The sequence below is a fragment of the Poeciliopsis prolifica genome, unplaced genomic scaffold (assembly GCF_027474105.1).
Source record: "Poeciliopsis prolifica strain line A6 unplaced genomic scaffold, Auburn_PproV2 SCAFFOLD035, whole genome shotgun sequence".
Lineage (NCBI taxonomy): Eukaryota > Metazoa > Chordata > Actinopteri > Cyprinodontiformes > Poeciliidae > Poeciliopsis > Poeciliopsis prolifica.
The window spans coordinates 1,139,519-1,159,451 of NW_026562410.1; the positions used below are offsets into that span (position 1 = coordinate 1,139,519).

The window sequence follows — 19,933 nt, forward strand, 5'->3', positions numbered from 1 at the left end:
ATTAGCTCTTTGAACTGGTTGCTGAAAATTTATATATTACCTTACCACACCGAAGATGGTATTCAGTGTTCATATTATGTTTGTTGTGTGAACTTTTAAATGATGAAGTCAGAGGTGTATTTATGGGGAAGCTCAAGTATTTTATTTATTATTGTACGATTGGAATCCCTAAACCATGTGAAAACCCAGAGTTCACTGTAAATATAAAAACAAAGTGTTCTCAGACTTTTTTTTTTTCCCATTCTGCTGATCTATTCATTCACCTCTGCATCCATCCTCCAATTAATTTCCATATTTAAAGCTTGATCAATGAAACATCTCAGAATGTGATTGCAGACTCTGCAACAGCTGCTTGACCCTACATCTAGGAATATGAGCAAAACCACCAAAGCAATTTACCTGTAAGGTGCTAAAAGACTCCCACAAGAAGCTAATGATATACTTTATTCATTTTTAGTGGCTACAAATGTGTGCAGCTTGGGTTTATGAATCAGCAAGAGATCTAAACAAAATTGAAATTGCGCTTGAGGTGAATACAAAACATTTTAATCTTGTCCAAAACATATATTTACAAAATTCACAGCAGGAAATAAAGATGGCACATTCCAATTTTTCCTGACCAAAGAAAGCAGAACTTTTACTTTTCCACAGTTTAAACAAGTCTGTAAATGAAAACATCATCCGTTCCTGAGATATAAAATGCACCCGAATTTTGGTAGCTTAATATATAAGGTAGGTCCTTCTGCTTTTGGCCCTTCAAGAAATTATTCCAGAGTCAGTACTTTGGGTAGAGCACCCTGGCAATCTGTCCGTCCGCTCTGGTCGTGTCCAGCCACTTCCCACAGAGGAAAATTGTGGTGACGCCATTGGCTGTGTTGGTGATTTCCACCCTGTCGAGCAACCAGCCAGGGCAGAGTCCTGAGTTATCGTGCTCCACTCGAACTCTCTGCAGATCGCCCATGTCCAGCATTTCCACCACAAAGCGATCAGTCTGCCCCCGTTCAAAGAGGTTACGAAGCCTCTGCCGCAGTTGCCGACTGCCTGAATCTCCATTGGAGCCGTAGATTGTAATGAAGACATTGGCATCTGTTCCCGCTCCCTTCTCGTCGCCTGTGATTATGATGATCTCATACTTGACGGGCACCAGGCTTCGAGCTTTGCTGGCGAAGCTCTCAACGGTTTTTGTGCACTCAAAGGTCAGGTAATCATCCCTCTTCGGAGAGAGCGGGATGAGGGCGTTGCAGCGGAAGATGTACCTAGGCAGGGAAAGAAGAAAATGGGAAGATTTTAGCTTACATACAAACAAATCTATGAGAGTTAGTAGAAATCAAATGTAACAATTCTCTTACTTGTTTCCAAGCTCCCTTTCAGTCACAACTACCTCCTCCACATGCCAGTAAGCCTCTCCTTTCACTTTTTTCCCATCTTTGGGTGTGTGGCCCAGGCAGATGGCAGCAATATCACCCACATTCTTTGAGGAAAACTCAAATCTGTCAACATTTCCCCTGAAAATGGAAAAAAAAATGTCTTGAAATTGATTGAAATCTAATAATTTGTTAATAATTCAGTTTTGACATTACACTATAATGTTATTGTAGTAAACAGTTTGTTGTTCAAATCATTTTTGCAGGTAGGATTAGCCTAGGCGCAAACAGCATAACAAAAGCAGCTTTACCAGGAAAAATGTCCAAACTAGATGGGGAAAACTTACCTCAAAAACCTCTTCTTCTTTGAAGAGTTCTCCATTACAAGTTCCTTTGATCTGCACTTCTTCCCCTCCAGTACGATCCAGGCATTTTCCTTGGTTTCGTCTGTGTCTCCAGTTGTGACGCAAATTTCGTACTCTTTCAGAGACAAAGTCCAGAACAGAGTCTTTGCAACATCTTCTAGCAGAAACTTCATTATTTAGCTTTAAGAAACAACACCCTTCACCCTGGTTTAATCCCTGGATAAAAATGTGTAACACAATCAGACTCTGGACCAGAGTCTGAGATTTTATTTTATGCTCTCTTCTGTTCAGGTTTTCTAAAGGATTTAGGCTTTGGCACTGAGGGAATTATTGTATTATTTCTATGTTGATGCACATTATGTTTTCAAACATTACCCTACTGATCGGCTTGATGGTGACCCATTTTCAGATCAGAGCATCACATTTTGTAACAAAAATGATCCTGGCTCTTCAAGTACTTGACAGTGGGAAGTGCTTTTCTATGTTCATCTATGTTAATCACATTTCTATGTTTCTATGTTAATCACATCAGACCCATTTATAGTGGCTGTTGCTATAAACCCAAACTTAGTTGGGCGAAGCACACAGTTGACATGTTTATCGAACTGTTTACATTTGTGATGGGAGAACAGAACACGTTTTTAGATGTGTATCCTCAGCAAGAGATGTAAAAAGTAACTTTTTACTCATCTTTACCAGGGGTGTCATACAGAGTGTACAATAGCTTACTTGTTTTCTCGTTGAGGTCTAAATAATCATTGTTTGCACAGGGCAGCTCTCTCATTATCTGTCCATCATCGTCTTTCTTGGAAAGCCAGCGGTCACAAGGAAAACGAAAGGTTTTGTCCAGAAACTCGTCCTTCACATCAATGTGCTCCAAGTGCCAACCTGGAGCCATACCTGCAAAATTTGTGAAAAAGAATAAGGGAGTGACAGCAATTCGTCTGATAAACAAAAAATTAATTGGCCTGTTCTGAGGTAAACATTGAACATTATTTTTTCTTAAATTAGAATAAGGATTATTTTCTTTTCTACCCTTTTCCTGCATTTCTTTTTTTTTTTTTTTATAAAAAAAACATCAAATGTACAATTTTACTGGTTTATAAATCTTTATTGATCTGGGATTTTTATCCTAAAAAAGTATTTTTGGACAAAGCTTCACTCTTTTAAAGGAGGAACTAAAAAGAATAATACAGTTAAATTAACTGTGAAACTACATATATACACAAGAATTTTAATAATGTCTGACATTCAATAAATTTGAATGTCAAAAAAATATGTATGTTTTAGCTATTTATTAAATTGTGGTCCTTCATGCCACTAAATTGCAATCTGTTCATAAAATACAGCTTTCAGTGCTTCACAAAAAAAAGAAAAAAAAGAAACATGAATTAGAGACAACAGAAATTACTCAAACGAAAAATTATCAAAGTCAGATGGTCACTAAATACCAGGTAGTCTGATTACAGCTAAGTCACTGTCATCATTGCTAATTGAATCTTCCCGTTATGCACAGGGACAGTTCATCTGAGGAGCTGACCTGAGTTGTCGTGCCAAACTCTGACTTTGGAGAGGTCTCCGAGGCTGAGGATATCAGGGAAGCGAAACATGTCCACCTGTTTACGTTCAAATTTGTTGGACTTTGTGGACTCCTTCAGTGCCAGCGTCCCCGTGTCACCGTTCTCTCCAAAAACAATGACCCACACGTTGGCGTCGGTGCCCGCTCCTGTGCGGACAGAAAAGAAAGATGTATTTAGGAATTAAGGTAGACTAAACAAGCTCTTTCCAAAATCACGCAATTACAAGAACTGCTATAAGACTGCAGAGTGGAGCGATTGAGTTACAAGTTTTATGGCATTTAAGTTTTGTTGCTTGTTTTCAGCATATTTTTCTCTCTTTTTCTGCAATGTGCTGAGAATTCTATAATATTGAGGAATACAAAAGCATTAGAGAATAAAAAAATAGGATTTAGGTAAATTACTTTAAATTTGTTTTGGATTTGATCTAACTTGTGAATGGTTATAATTTTACCTATAGATTAAAATAAAAAGTTGCCTCTTAACTGCACACTTACAAAAAAAAAAAAAAGACAAGCAAAAAGCAAAAAACATGAAATTAAAAAAACACTGACTGCTCATGACAGGAAATCAACCAGTCTAAACCAACATTTCTCATGACAGAATAAATCCAGGGGCTTGTTGATGGTTTTAAAAAGCTTAGAATGACTGACATTCTTTAAAATATTGTTATTCATGTATTATTTTGCCCGTGTATTAATTAAAGACTATTCACAATAAATCCAAGCAATGCATGTGCAATTTTAATGAAAGTTGTTTGCTATATATTAATTCCATTCTGAAAAAGAATCACATTAAGAACTAAAATGAATTTGAGATTCATCTTAGTGAGGAATGTATAAAGACTTTCCAGTTCATATGTTATTATTCTACATGTGTGTCTGAAATTGAACGAGAAAGCTTCACAGTCCAGCTTGGTTTTAAATACACGGACACGACAAAGTTGATTATAAGAACTTATTTTAAATAAGTTAGGACTTTGTTTTCATAATTTTTGTGCAAATGGCACATCTCAGGTTGCGCAGGCAATCAGAAAGCATTTTCTGCCTGCATGCTCCATTTCACCTCTTGTCATGTCATTTGCATGCATGTGGCCGTGTCTCCATCACACTGGCAGCTTTCTCTTCCCAGAGCCTCAGCATTTGGTGCAGGGCTGCATCCTAGTTTCTAGTAACCGCCAGAGGCAAAGAGCGGTCTTTTGAAGTCGGCTCAGACCTCTTGCCAGGCTATCACATTGATCAGCAGCGCAACTGTGAAAATACTGCAGCCAGAAAACATGGCGCAGGAGTGTGAACGACTGCTAAACAGGATTTATTTCATCACCATGTGGCAATCAAATGAATAACATTCCTTTTCCTGCAGGAAAACTTCTGGACGACGACAAGAAGCATGAAAACCTAACTGAACCCCGACTTCTGATCGGAACTAAAGGGGACAGGATGAGATGTATTTAGCGATTTGTTAGCAGTGATCTCATTTACAATCAGAATATGTTATGTTTGCGGATGAAAGGGGGCTGAAAATCCACCGCTGACAGATGGATCCCTTTGAAAGTGGTGTGAAAACAAATTGACACACTTGACAGATGAAACGTCCATGTTAACTGCAGAGTCCCTTGGGATCTTCCTGGCAGAGCTGGGGGATGCTGGTGATGAAAGACTTTGTCTGAGCCGCTCTCCTGAGTTTGAACACCCCGGGACTTAACCTGGCACTGACCCTGAGATGAAAGGCTGGCTGGATGGATGGCGGCATGCCTGATAGGTAGACCTGAAATGGCCTCTCCGCTGTCTGCCTCGGAATCAAATCAGTTCTTTTTCTTCCCCTCTCATGCGTGCTCGAAATATTAAAATAAAGAATGCTCCAAACAAATTAATCTATAGTTTGATTAAAATGCTAAGACCTTCAGATCAGCGGCTCACAACTTGCAGCTTGGTGGTTTTCAAGATGGAGTTTGTTAAATTTACAGCAAAATAGGCTAAATTACTTGTTCGTAGTTCAATATTTTATCAAGAAAGATTATGTTCGATTGAAGTCAGTACCATATCATAAATGGCCAATACCAGAGTCATAAACATAAAAATCACAAAAGTATCAAATCACAAAAGTATCAATCAGCCTTTTTGAGCAAATAAGTACATTTATAAATTTTTCTGACACCCTACTTAAAATGAAAGTATTGCCATAGGTCTTATTTGGTACCAAACACGACCGCTTACAGCTGTAAAAACAGCTAATATAATTTATTGACTTGATTTGGACAGGACACTTTTAGTTGGCTCCCACAGAGCCAACTAAGCAGGAACAATGGCTGAAACTTGTGGCACCAAATAATTAAGGAATGGAAAACTCTTCGTCCCTCTGAGTTGCAACACAATTAGAATCCTGCATTTAAAAGGTGGATGAAACCCGAGGGCAGAGGATTGAACCGAGTTCAAGTCACAATGACAACAGTTAGATATTGCAGCGAGGAAGCAGAAAAAAAATCATTGGGGTGTGTTGCTTCTGTGCATTAATATTACAAGTTTTGCTTTATTTTCATTTATACTTTTTGCCTGTCGTTCGTCAATCAAAAACATCTCCAAATCACAAATCAATAAGTTTGTATTTCGGTGTTTACATTTTCCTCTCACCAGTTGGAAGCAAATTACTTAAAGTTTTAGGACAAAGCAATATGTTGTGATAAAGAGTCCAAGTTGCACCACAAACACCTCAAAATAACATTCGGTTGTTGCATGAAGTAGTGCAGTAAAACAATTACAACAAAAAACGAAACCTTCAGCTGCTTTTATTCTCTCATACCAAAATGTACACAGTGAGACTTAAATTGGTTAAATTAATTATGCTGATCAGAACTGGAGTAGAATTGACATTCATTCACCACATAAATATTCACCTCATGAATTCACATTTGAGATGAAGACCTTCGGATGCCTGACTTTACTGTTCATGCATAATATCATCATTATTTGGCAACTTTTAACTAATTGCTGGTGTGCCTTGAGCTTGCTTTTAATGCCATTCAAATTTCTGACAATTTCCTGACATTGGTGTTAAAAGAATAAATATATTATATTCAAAGTTTCCTTTAAAAATGTTGTGTAATTACAGAAGCTTTCAGGGAAAACTGCCACTTTTTCTGCTTTTCTTAATCTCTGATTGTGGAGTTTACCTGAGACGTCGCTCGTCTTGACCTGGATGATGTAGGTGGTGAGCTCCACCATCACCTCATCGTCCACCACAGCAGGCATCTCACAGATCATGGTCCTCTTTGGTCCGCGTGTCCTGGACAGCCACTCCTCATAGGTAAACACATACACCTCCTCTGTGCTCAGGTCGCGCATGATCACCTGGATTCACAACACCTGGGTTTTAAAATAATCCTGATGCAAAGCAGGAGAGATGCCAATAAAAGTGAATGATGTCAGAGGACGTGACACTGGATTTTGTGATGGCACTAGAAAAAAACAACAACTAAAGATTAATTACCAACACCTGGTTATTGGTAGTGCATCAGTGTTTAATCAGGGATAAGCTATTACTAGAGTGCTCCATGCACCCATGATGAAATGTATTGCTGCAATGTCCTCTAAATATTTTATTGTTAGTGAAAGGCTTTGCCCACACAAACTCTCTCTTATTAGCTCAGCTGTATGCATGTTTATTTGGGCTGATTGCTATTCTGGATGTTCGCCCGGTCAGCCGTCGAGTTCATTTCAATACGAGGTCCCAGCTATCTGTAAAGACAGAACATCTGCTTGTGATGCTGAACACACCAGGCTCTGTGAGCGGGGCGAGTCAAGGAGATGCTCACAGTCACACAGTTCCTGGCGCAGATCGACAGGGCATGGGATTTCTCCTGGCTTCTCTGCTGCCCGGCAAGCACCGCGGCTTTAGCAGAGACAGTGTTAGCAGTGGAGAGACGCCCCAACCTTTTAAAGCTGAAGCTTCATGTAGACGGTAGAAGTGACATCTGATGGTGTTTTTGCAGGATCGTGTAGCGAGAAACCGTTGTTTTTTTTTTCAACTCGTGTGCTGATGCACACGAGTTGACGTGTATGTGTGCATATCCAGATGGAGGGCTTTGCACCGGGAGCTGACCTTGTCGAGAAACCAGTCGGGTCGGCTGCCGGAGCCGGCAATACGGAGCCTCATTTTCTTGAGTGGGGCTATGTCATCGATCTCCATGTTGAAAGTGTCTTCCTGACCACGCTCGAACCTGTGCCCCACAAAAAAAACAAAACATATTTTATAGTCCTGAGTGTTATTTCAAATTTCAGAGTAGAAGATGAGAGTCAAGATATGATATAACAGTATATACATATATATGTAGGCTACCTGTCTTCATTTTTCTGCAGCAGAATCTCTTCTGTGCTGCCGTTGGCACCAAACACAGACATGAAGATCTTGGTGTCCGTTCCTGCATTCTGCACATCTCCGGTCACTACCGTCACCTCATAGATAACCTGAAACGGTCATGATGTTTCATAAGTCAGGTAAGAAAACAACCCACTACATAATAATCTATCCACCAAATTGCTATAATTTCCTTTTGTGTTGTATTTATATTCTTTGTTTTGTATTTATATTCTTATTATATTTACTGTGTACCTTGTATTTAATTTGTATTTTTTTGTATTCTTTTGTGTATGCTTACTGTGTGCCACATTTTTGCCTGTGAGCTGCTGGTAACTATAATTTCCTGAGGGAGTCTTCCCAAGGGATCAATAAAGTCAAGTCTAAGTCTAAGTCTAATAGTCTAATTGAATCACATTTAGAGAACTAAGAGATCATCTGTGCCATGGAAATCTGAAGTTTTTCATACTGATTGACCCTGATCAGTGATTTGGAATTTCAAAATGTTTTACAGCAAAGTTCTCTGTGTTTTCCGTTCAGAGTTCATCTCTGCTGTAGAACTTGCTAGATTTGGAAATATTGGCAGCCTTTTGGAAATCTTGTCGTTAAGACACATTCTCACAGGAAGCAAAATCAGACTCTTGGTAATAATGCAGTGGCTTGCTGTGTTTTCTAACTATGCTAATCACATAGTGATTATGACGTCCTTAGAAAACAATATGATTATAAAAGCTGCTTTTACATCTTCTGATCTAGCTCTAAAAGAGAAACTAAGTGACTACTGTTTCGTAGAGACGCTTTGAGTGTTTTAACTATTAAATAGAAATATATTTGGATGTTTTTTTGTCTAATAGGAATACAAATAAACATAGGCAAGATGTTAAGACGAACAATCTTTTTTTTTCTTGAGAGACAATGTCAGCTAAAGAGGTGATCTGTCAAAAGAAATTCTTACATGATTCATGAGCCCGATGACTTTAGTAGTCATAAATATGTCATTTAACTGAAAAGTATAGCCTAGCAGCAGAAATTTATAATAAACTTGTCTTATTGCTTTTATGGGATCCAAAAATCAATTATATTAACATATGTAAGACAAATAAAGTCATTAAGGGTGATAAAAGAATATCAGAGCAGTGCTTTAGATACAATAACACCTGTACAACCTGAAAATGTAATGAATTATTACATTGTATGATGTAATGTCACTCTACTGTACAAATACATTTCTGTAAAGTACTCTTAATTAGAGTCTGACTGTAATATCATGTAGTAAATCTTTATAAATTAATTTTTTAGAATGGGGTTTCATTTTTAGCTGCTTTTTAAGATGTCCCTATAGATTAGATAACTAGTTATTCTTAGCTATAAATAATGCTGAAAAGAAACAAATATGTTGAGAATTTCACAGGTTTGATATGTGGAAGCACAACAAATTGTATAATTTCTTTTGTCCTTTTACAGACCTTCTGGGAGATAGCAATGGCCTCTGCATCTAACACATTGAATACTCTGGCAGTCAAGCCATCCCCTCGATCTTTGGCCAGCCAGCACTTGCAAGCAAAGATGTATTTGACCCCTTTGGTTGGCACAGCAACGGCCAGCTCATCAACTAGCCAGCAGCTCTCCGGAGTGGCCCCGTCATGGCCGAGCTGCAGGGAGGGGAAAGAACAATCACTTCACACAACAAGGCTGTGTTTTTCCAGCACTTTGACTCCTGTGTGGGTGTGCATGGGAGCGCCCATCCCTCAGTGAAACTCTAAAAGCTTCAGCCCTTTACTCACCTCTACCTTTTTAATCTCCCCCATGTCTGAACCGTGGGCCTCGAAGCTCTCTAAGGAGTCAGCCTGAAAGCCCTTCCTCCCGTCAGGAAGATCAAGCCACAGCCGCTCCGTTTGGGTGTGATTGACCCCAATGATGATTACATATGCCCTGCTGGTGGTGCTGGCATCCCGCTCCGGCCCAGTGCAGATGGAGACGTGGTATGGTATGACTGCAAGGTGGATGTAATACCTTGAGGATGTGACTGACCTCAAAATGAGATCACGATGAATGTGACGAATATTTCTTACTTGGTAGATCTTCTTCTTCGTCGTCCTCCCTTTTCTTCTTGTTCTTTTTGTTCATGTTACTATCAACACTGTTCACTGTCAAGGCTGAGGTCTTTTTACTGGTTAGGCTCTCTCTGACACCTTCATAATCCTAAAACACAAGAGATTAAGAAATACAGGGACAGACAGACGTAGCTGTAACAATATAAAATGACAGAAAGAAGATAGAAATATTTTTATCCATAAGAAAGCAGTATGGACAGAATGACTGCTGACAGTGGTAGGCTGGTGGTATTTAGGTGGAGCTATGGTATAAAACCTGTCGCTTCGTGTTACCTTGACGTAGAAAACTCTTTCGATGAGTCTGTCCTCCCTCTTCCTGGAGAGCCAGCGCTCGCATAAGAACAGGTAGACTTCTTCTGTGTCGAGATCGAACACCTCCACCTGGTCCAAGTACCAGTCAGGACTGATCATGCTGTTATCATGGCGGATTTTTATCTTAAAAACCTGCCCGAGGTCCACTGCTTCAATTGTGAATTTATCCACCTTGGAGAAAAGATGAGGATGAATTACAAGCATGTATAATATATACAGTACCTCACGAAAGTATTCAAATCACTTGGCCTTTTCCACATTTTTAAGATTTTATGCAACAGAACGACACTATGCACAATGCTGAAGTGTGAAGTTACAAGTTTCAAGTTTATTTGCAAATAAAAATATGAATAGCTGCAATGGAATGGTTTTAATAAAAGTATCTGTATATATATATGACCTAGAATGACCCGAGCTAAGTCCAGGACTAAACCTAATAGATAATTAGTGGCAAGACTTTGATATTCACCCATTCAATTTTGACTGAGGCCATAAAAATCAGTCTGTATAGGGAAAAGAGTTGCACCTTTGATATTAGAAAAAGCGTTCAGATTATTAGTCATGTATGATTCACAATTGTCCACTGGTTTGTAATCTTTCACTTAAAATGCCAATAAATTGCACTGATGCTTGTGGTTGTAGCATGACGAAATGTGGAAAAGCTCAAGGTGCCCGTGTGTTTTCTCTACAAGTATTGTAGCTAAGAAAACGTTTTCTTACAGATCCCCGTTCAAACTTGTTACTGTTCGTCTCCGACTTGCTCAGTTTTCTCTCCCCAGTGTCCCCCAGGTCTCCATAAATCGTGAGAAAGACGTTAGCGTCTGTTCCAGCACCGCTTTCATCGCCTGTCATTACTGACACATTGTATGTGTGAGCTGTGGTGGGAATTACAGCAACAGGCAAGCACAGAACGCATTAATTTCAGGTATTTTCAAGACAATATATGGAATAAAAAAGGCAATTTGCCATCTTTGGACAATGCTGTCATGACAGATTTATTAAGGGAAAGAGGAAAAGGAAAAAAGCGAGACACAACATACTCTCCAGGGCATCTTCGACTTCGACCTCAGTCACTTTCAGGCTGCCGTCTCTGGAAAGCTTCTCGGTGATGATGTCAGAGGGCTGCAGCTCTCGCACTGTCTCTCCATCATCTTCTGACTTGGCAAGCCAGCGCTCACATGGGAAGATGACGGTTTCTGAGCCCTAAACAGAACGATCATTAATATCTCCAAGAATTTATCTTAGTATCTTTAGAGAAGACTTTGCTTCAGTCTGCGTTTTCGAATTTGTACTTGTGATCATAGTAAAGCCACACTGCTAGAAGCAGTGTCAGTTTTCTATGTGAAGAACATCCCCACCTGCTGACAAGAAACAGAAGAAGAAAATGCTGGTAAATGGTAAATAGGTGGTAGATGGAGGTTTACTGTGACGTTAAACAGAAAATCAGTATCACAGTTGAATTTTGTTTCCAATAGATCAACCAGTGTTCACACTCGGGGTGTTCTTCATCACTCCTGAATTCCGAATAAAAATTTTTACAGGAATTGGAACCAGTGCTGTACATTTACAAGAAGTGTCTACTGGCTATTTGTCCAACAAACAACATCAGGTTATGGATGAATTTTCTTTCATAGCCTAATGTTAACCTTTGACCTCAAGCTTCGAATGGGGCAGAATGTTCGAACTGTTTCTGTGAAAAGGGAACTGCTGAGAGAAATGATTTTGCAGTTCCCCTGACAGTTTTTGTTTTAAAAATTTTTCAAAGTCAGTTTTGGAATAAATGGTTGAGAGAAAGCTTTGCCAAATGTTTCCTATATTTACATATTTTTAACATGTTGAAATCCTGATAAATATTTAGTTTGAAGTGTTGCAGTATTTTACGTTTGCTATCATTAATTCAGGCTAATCTGTGAATATAATGCATTTACGATCTAATAATTAGTTTTTACATCTAATTGTTGTAAAAATAGATTAAAAAAAACATTGATTTAAATATGCTGTCACAATAATGATAATACAGACACACTATGAAAAATCAAAGTTATATACAAGATGTAACCTACTTCCAAATAAAACAATCTAACTGTAATTTTGACTTTTTATATTTTTTAAATAAAAAAATGCTATGTTCATTAAGGGCTTTATATGCATGCATACCTGCTTGATGCCAAAATAATGAAAAGATATAATGTTTTCTACCAGATGATTTGAATGCTAAAGATTTTACTGATCAATATAGAGCTTCTTCTATTGTTGCAGTCACGCTGCAAACGTACTTTTCCCTTCCTGAGCAGGCGTCTAATCTCCACCCTGTCCAGGTGCCAGCCTGGGTTGACCCCCCGGTTGTCGTGGCCGATGCGGATCTTCTCAATCACGTCCCCTACGTCTTCCAACTGCAAGAACAACAAAAACACAAATAGGTCTTTTAAAGAAAAAATCCACCATAAGCAACCATCTGCTTTCCAAAAGATTTAAGGAAATCTGCATGTGTTAAATTGTTGCTTCTCATATTTCAACGTACTTCAACAATAAACATGTCCTCAGCTCCTCTTTCAAAGTACATTCTCCTTTCCCTCTTGTTGACACACAAAGACTTCTGCTGAGTGCACACTCCGTCTCTTCCATACAGAACAATAAAGACGTCGGCGTCTGTCCCAGCGGCGAAAACATCGCTGGTGAAGGTTTTAATCTCATACGGAACAACTAGAAACAAAAAACAAGCAAACTTAAAGAAACAAATCAGAAGTATCCAAAAGAAACAAATTTCACAAGAGTACAAGGTAAAGCAGTGAACGTTACATGGTGTGTAAAACTCTGATTGAAGAGGGTTAGGAAAGAGATCCCTGACAATCGCCCCATCATCCTCTCCTGTGTCCAACCAGCGGCCGCACGGAAAGCGTAACTTCTGCCCCACAGATTGGGCATCAATCTCAACCCAATCCAGGAACCACCCTGCAGATCCTCCTCCTTAGAAATTCATAGATATTTTACAAATGTGAATGAACTTTGAGTTATTTAGCAATGTTTAAAAAAAACAACACAAAAAAAAACTTTTTAATTTACCGCAGTTGTCATGTCCAATACGTAGCTTTCTCAAAGGTCCCAGGTCAACAGCTTCCACTGTAAATTCATCAATCATGCCTCGCTCAAACTTGTTTCTATGCGTCTTTGAGGCCTTTAGAGTAATTATACCTGCAGATATGCGCAGAGTAGCTCAATACATTACAATGCATGCAAATCAAACACAATATAATAGCTTAAAGTGTCACCTGTGTCATCCTTGGTGCCAAACAGAGTCATGAAGACATTCGCATCTGTCCCTGCATACTTCTTGTCGCCGGTTTTAATCCTCACTGTGTATGTTGTAGACATGGCTGTAAGAAAAAAAAGTTACTAAGAAGGTGAGATCTTTATTAATGAATAGAATAGAATAGAATAGAATAGAATAGAATAGAATAGAATAGAATAGAATAGAATAGAATAGAATAGAAAAGAAAATAATATAATGTGGGAATATTTATGTGCATCAGCAGCAAAGTGGTGGGCAAACAGAAACACAAATTAGAAATAAATAATAAAAATAGAGATGCAAGCTATGCAACTGTAAAGTATCAAAGCTACATAAAATCAAAAGGTGACAAAAAATATAGTAATAAATAGGAGATGAAGATCCTGCGAAATAAAATTCTATAATGGATTTTAGTTGAACCATCATACTTTTGCTTTGTATCTCCCCTTTTCAATAGTTGTTCTCACCCTTCTGTTCCAAGCCAAGGGTTGCTTCGGAGTCATCTTCGTCTTCATCCCCCTTCTTCATGAAGGCTTCATCCACAGGGACCAGCTCTCTGGCAAGCTGGCAATCATCTTCGTCAACAGCAAGCCACCGTTTACATGGGAAAAAATACCTGCGTGGTAGTACATGACTTATTCTAAATATTCTCTAGATTTGTCAAGATTCAAAGTCTCCACATAACACTGGTCATCTTTTTTTTTTTTTTTCAAAAGTGTGAAAGTACCGTTTCATACCACACAGTGGCGCTCTACTGACATAATATGTTTTATGAGTTGGCTGAGCTAATGCTGTTTCATCAAATCTAATTGACAAATCCTAAGCGAACGCCTTTTTTCAATATTGTTGTCGCAGTTATTCAGATCAAATAACTCTGGTCTCAACAGCTGAGCGATCAGGTGCTCTCTTCCTATTATCCCAATGACTCACGTTGTGTCATCTTTGGTGTCTATGATTTCCACTCTGTCCAAAAACCAGCCGGCGCTGGCCTGGCTGTTGTCATGACGGATCCTGAGCTTCTTCAGGACCCCAAGATCAACGGCAGTCAGGGTGAAAACATCCTCCTGGGTCACACACAGGCAACAGAAATATGAAAAGGGAGACTTTTATTTACATTTTATCAGAAAATGACATGGCAACAAATATTTATACCCTTGTCACTAATCAAAAGATAAATCTTTATCAGAATTGAAATCTTGCTAAGTATGTTTCCGCTGGTGTTTTGATGATTCATCGGTGATAAACTTGAAGTTTTTGAGTTTGGAAAGTCTCCTTGTCATCACTCTGAATGGGGCAAATGTTACTACAAGCTAAACGACGCATGTTGGTAGAATTAAAAGATCACTTTAAACCCAAATATAACCGGGGTATGAAAGTTTTAGTTGGCATTCTTTACTCTTTAGTCAAAAGAAATATTTGTAATTGAAAGTTGTTGCTTTTTTTATTTATACTCCTCAATGCATGCATGAACTTTCAATTAGTAATCCATGACTTCCTGTGACCCTGAGGCATAAATATCACTTGAAACAGAAGCGCATTCCTCTTGGCCTCCATTCAAAAAGGGAATGAGGAAACCAGACCGATGCTGCCAAGGCTTATATGGTACAGGAGGGAAAAATCTTTGAAGCTCTGTTGGAGGACTGCAGCAGAAAGAAGCATCTTAAGGTCACCGAATGTCAAAAACACAAAACCTTACCAAGTATTTTTGATCCAGTTTCTACTGGAAATATCTTAGTTCACTTGAAACAAGACAAAACCAACCAAGAATTATTGACAAAAAACAAGCGTTTAATTCCTTCTGAAAAGTTACTTGTAATTTTTTTGGGGGCTTTATTTTAAAGTTTAAATTTAGTGAGACATTTGCGCTGGATATCAGACAAAAATACTTGGTAAGATTTTGTGCTTTTGCAGTGCAGTGGCCACTATCTATCTGCTAACCAGTCTGTTGGAAAGTAAGTTAGCAAAACACTGTTTCTTGCCCACAGACACAAACAAATAGAAATCTTTCACTATTCTCTGGAGTAGAAAAGATTGCTCTCTGTGTGCTAAAGCTTGTAAAGTGTTGTACAATGAAGTACTATTTTTCATCATTTTAAATACAGGCTACAATCCTGAGAGAAGATATTTTTTAACTCAATTGGATCATAAATACAGGAAATGCAACATCCCACCAGAAGTGGCAACTGTTTTCCTTGACAACAAAAGTTGAATTAAACTTGATTTTAAAATCGAGTCCTGCTGAACCAAACATACCTGTCCTTTCTCAAATTTGTTCAGGTGATTGGATTTCCTGAGCCATCTCTCTCCTGTGTCACCAATCTCTCCGTAAATGGTGATGTAGACTTTGGCATCGGTCCCAGCACCCCACATTGTCCCAGTGTACACATAAACCTCATAAGAGTTCACTGACAGGAAAACACAGGAAATCCTCAGTGGCATTATAATGATGCATGCAGGGGCTAATTAAAATACTGCCTGACAGGCTTGACATATTAGTAAGTGTGCAGATTACAGTCACGCTTCACTTACTCTCCAGTTCCTCGTTGGAGTCAGTCAGCAGTTCAACCACAATCTCCCCGTCCTCTTCGTCCCGGGCCAGCCAGCGGCTGCAAGCGAAAGTGAATGTCTCCACCACTTCCTGCAGCTCCTCAATTATCTCCACCTCCTCCTCTTCTTTCTTTTTCTTTTTCTTGTCCTTCTTCTTGTCTTTTTTAGTCGTCTCCTCTTTTTTCACCTCAATCTGCACCATGGCCATCGTTAGCCTCTTGATGTCCACCATCTCCAGAAACCATCCATCTCCAATGCCCCTACCGTCATGGAAGATTCGGATTTTATAGATTTTCCCGACATCCAGAGCTTCAATCTGCATTTTAGGGAAAAGACAGTATTTAAAGTATGTGTGTGCGTGTGTCTGAATTTTTTTTTTCCCAGTCCAAATGCACCTTTTGCTATTATTGCAGCAAACTGTATCTAGAGACTGAAGGTTTTATTTTTTCATACTTCTTTGCAAAATAAACCCAGTCTAGTTGACAAAAAAAATATAATATTACAACCTTTTCATAAACTAGTTTTTAAATGCTCCTTTGTAATGTACAAAAATGCTTTGATCTAAAGCATTTCATCATGTCTCTGTCTGTATCTTTTGGGTTTATTTCCTGGTGAAGGTGGAATCTGAACCACTGTCTTATGTCTCTGTGCTTCCCTACGTACGTCAGTGACATTTTGACTATAAAGAATACATATTCAAGAGATCATTAATGTCATTCTGACTAGTCAGTTAATTTAAGATATCAAATCAAAAAAAATTCAAGATATGTCTAATTCATTTGGAGATATTTTTAAAAATATTTCGACTAGTCAAAATCACAATTCTAATTTAGTTTTGCCTGGTCATTATTTGCTTTAAACATATATGTCATTTAATTTTCACTAGTCAAAACTACATATCTCCTATCTAAAAATACATTTAAGATAATTCTAATCATGAGTGATTCACTCACGATTAGAATTATGACTGGTCAAAACTAAAGATATCTTGAATTTACTTTATTACATGTCATGAGTGAATTGTAGACATCTCAAAGGTGTGTTTCAGATAGTCAGTAATTCATTGTAGTTAGTCTTCATACAACTCAATGGGAAATCTGATGTCATTTTGACTGGTCAGAATGGAATTAGAGATATCTCGAATAGGTATTTTGTCCAGTCAAAAAGATAGAGATATCTTAAGTTACAGGTCTAGTCATAAAGCACTCAGATATCTGGAATGTAAGGCTGATAAAACTGAATTTATGTAAAAACGGCCTGCCATAGCATGTGACTTGTTATATGACAACATTCGACTCTGTTGTGTGGGCGGGTTTGATGCTATAGGCATCACTGTCTATGACATCAGAGTGTTGGTGTAATTTTTTTGCCTTACGTTTTCTCTAACCTCACTTTGCACTCGTTTGTCATTGAGCCCAGATCAGTTCGAGTTGCTCCTGCTACTTTAGCAGAAAACTTGAATTTTATTCTCAAATCGAAGAAATCTACAACTACGCCAAGTACAATGGACTCTACCCCTGTTGTCACCGTCGAGACCCTGTTGGCACCGATCAACAGTCTTTTCACCAATCTGAACTGGATGGAGTTTTTGCATCTGACAGCTGGAAACCCGGATCGCAGGACCACCCGCAGACTGGTCAAGATCTTGAGAAAAATCTTGCAGCTATTCACATCTAACGTTCTGGATCATTTCCAAAAGGAGAAATTTACCATTGAGGCTGTGGAGAAAGTCGTGGGAAACAAAGTACCCGAAGCCTTTGCAAAAGTTCTAGAGGTTGACAGAGACATTCGAACAAAACACACCAAGAAAATAAACATGCTAATTGTCCAATATGTGGTAAGTAAAGTCAATTCCAGCTCAGACTCTGACAATGCTACAAAAAAGTACTGTCAGGAAATACTCAAATACATGGTTCATGAAACCAAGTTAATGATAAGGGACATCTTTGTTGTATTGCAAATATCTCATAATGAAGCAAAGAAAGTAATCTTGCCCATGCAAGTATCCATCATCTACCCAGCTGAGACACAATGTTGTTGCAAAGTTCTCAAAAATAAGATCGTGGGGTTTTTTCGAAAGTACATTTGTAAACGTCCAAGTAAGGTTGCTCCAATGGCCATACCAGAAAAACAGAAAACTTCAGCTAAAGACAAGAGAACACATAAGAGGCAGATGAAAAATTAGAAAAAGTCCTCTAGTAAAACAAAAGATGTTCTAGTAAATAGAACATCTTTTGTTATTATATAAAAGTGTGTAAAAGTAAAACACACTAGTATGTTGATTTACATGGAGAAAGTCCATGTAAATCAACATGGACAACATAGACAATTAAGTAGATGCAAAATTAGCTAAAATGCTTATTTTAGGTACAAAACTAGTGATAGCACGAGTGCAATCACTACCATATAGAGTGAATAGCATGTCGACACTATCAATGGGATGTGGGGTATCAGCAGCTTGTTGACAAAAAAAAAAAAAAAACTCCAGTGTTCTAACATACGGAGCTCCCTAGGGGACATAGGGAGTTGTTTTTCTTTTTGCGTTCCCTCACAAAACTTTTGTGTTCCCTCACAAAACTTTTATATCCCGTCGCAATACTTTTGTGTTACTGTTTTGCAAGGTGACGCAAATGTTTTGTGAGGGAACTCAAAAGTATTGCGATGGAACGCAAACGTTTTGCGAGGGAGCGCAAACGTTTTGCGATGGACCGCAAACGTTTTGCGAGGGAACGCAAAAGTTTTGTGAGGGATCGCAAAAGTTTCAGGATGGAACGCAAAAGTTTTGCGAGGGAACGCAACAGTATTGCAATGGAACGCAAAAGTTTTGCGATGGAACGCAAAAGAAAAAAAAATTCCCCATGTCCGTACTAACATTAGTACATCCATTAAAATTAGCAAAATTAGTAGCTAATTCATAAAAATTAAGCAAAAATGCCTATTTAAGAAATAGCCTATGACAAAAATGTTAGCATGAACATCATCACTGGCATGTCCAGTGACTACAGCATAACATTATTCCATTCAATGCGAAAAAATTTGTGTGTAATTAGCTTATTTGTGTGACTTTTTTCGCCTGTTTCGTTTCCACTGTAACTCGAAACGGCAACAAAACTAAGAACTCCCTTCTCGAGATCTAGCCGCACACGTTGATGTTGTGAGGTTGCACGCAGTGATTTGAGCTGCATTAACAGTGACAAAATAAACTCATCTGAGTGGCTGCCGATCATTCCATGTTAAAAAATAAAAAAAAAATACAAATTTCTGTACTGAGACGTCAGAAGAGTCTCAAAATTCACACACAAATGCAGCACAACTCACAGGCCAGAAACAGCTTGTAAATCAAGATATATCTGTGTTTGCATAAAACAATGCAAGCGTCAATCTCGTGCATCTTGGTCTGTGTATGTGTGAATTATGAGACTGTTTTAGCTCCATACTGTAGCCCATGTGTGTCAAACTCAAGGCCCGTGGGCCAAATCCGCCTTGTCATAAAGTTTTATGTGGCCCAGAGAGACACATGCATAGAACCTTGAAAGTAACTGTTGTATGTTTAAGTAATATTTTGTCAATTAAATAAAAACTGTTTTCAGAAGAAGATTAGACCACAGGAAAAAACATAAACATTTCTGAGAAATGTCCAAATTTGGACTTTTTTCTCAGACTTTTGATTTTATTTTCCTTAGAATTTAAATTTTTTTCTCAGAATTTTGACTTTTTTTTAGAATGATGTTGATTTTAATCTTCTAAGGTCAAAAGTCAGAATTCTGAGAAGCAAAATCAAAATTCTGAGAAAAATAAAGTCCAAATTCTGAGAAAAAAAGTCAAAATTTGGAGACTTTTCTCAGAATTTTGACTTTATCTCAGAAAAGTAAAACCAGAATTATTATTTTTTTCTTGTGGCCACAATCTTTTTCTGTAGTTTTTATATTTATGCTGCCAAATTATGCCATTCTGAAATTATGTTCAGTATTACTGGATTTTAAGCAGTATTCATTGAGTGCAGAGGTGGCTA

The 19,933-nt window shown here is 38.3% G+C and overlaps 1 protein-coding gene across 1 annotated transcript in view; it reads right to left on the reverse strand.

The window, feature by feature from the left end:
• Positions 1 to 536: 536 nt before the first annotated feature.
• The window catches only part of LOC129374148 (lipoxygenase homology domain-containing protein 1), a 31,166-nt gene continuing 11,769 nt past the window's right edge, over positions 537 to 19,933 (reverse strand). The window contains exons 19-41 of the mRNA XM_055052404.1: positions 15,904 to 16,237; positions 15,628 to 15,779; positions 14,305 to 14,438; positions 13,842 to 13,990; positions 13,355 to 13,459; positions 13,149 to 13,277; positions 12,885 to 13,052; positions 12,607 to 12,788; positions 12,362 to 12,478; positions 11,126 to 11,288; positions 10,806 to 10,960; positions 10,047 to 10,256; positions 9,732 to 9,861; positions 9,444 to 9,652; positions 9,126 to 9,311; positions 7,642 to 7,769; positions 7,405 to 7,522; positions 6,476 to 6,653; positions 3,270 to 3,455; positions 2,459 to 2,629; positions 1,712 to 1,844; positions 1,350 to 1,505; positions 537 to 1,256 (exon numbers count right to left, since the gene is read on the reverse strand). Coding sequence (XP_054908379.1) covers positions 776 to 1,256; positions 1,350 to 1,505; positions 1,712 to 1,844; positions 2,459 to 2,629; positions 3,270 to 3,455; positions 6,476 to 6,653; positions 7,405 to 7,522; positions 7,642 to 7,769; positions 9,126 to 9,311; positions 9,444 to 9,652; positions 9,732 to 9,861; positions 10,047 to 10,256; positions 10,806 to 10,960; positions 11,126 to 11,288; positions 12,362 to 12,478; positions 12,607 to 12,788; positions 12,885 to 13,052; positions 13,149 to 13,277; positions 13,355 to 13,459; positions 13,842 to 13,990; positions 14,305 to 14,438; positions 15,628 to 15,779; positions 15,904 to 16,237 — 4,074 coding nt within the window. The 3' untranslated portion in view covers positions 537 to 775. The remainder of the gene's footprint in view (positions 1,257 to 1,349; positions 1,506 to 1,711; positions 1,845 to 2,458; positions 2,630 to 3,269; positions 3,456 to 6,475; positions 6,654 to 7,404; positions 7,523 to 7,641; positions 7,770 to 9,125; positions 9,312 to 9,443; positions 9,653 to 9,731; positions 9,862 to 10,046; positions 10,257 to 10,805; positions 10,961 to 11,125; positions 11,289 to 12,361; positions 12,479 to 12,606; positions 12,789 to 12,884; positions 13,053 to 13,148; positions 13,278 to 13,354; positions 13,460 to 13,841; positions 13,991 to 14,304; positions 14,439 to 15,627; positions 15,780 to 15,903; positions 16,238 to 19,933) is intronic.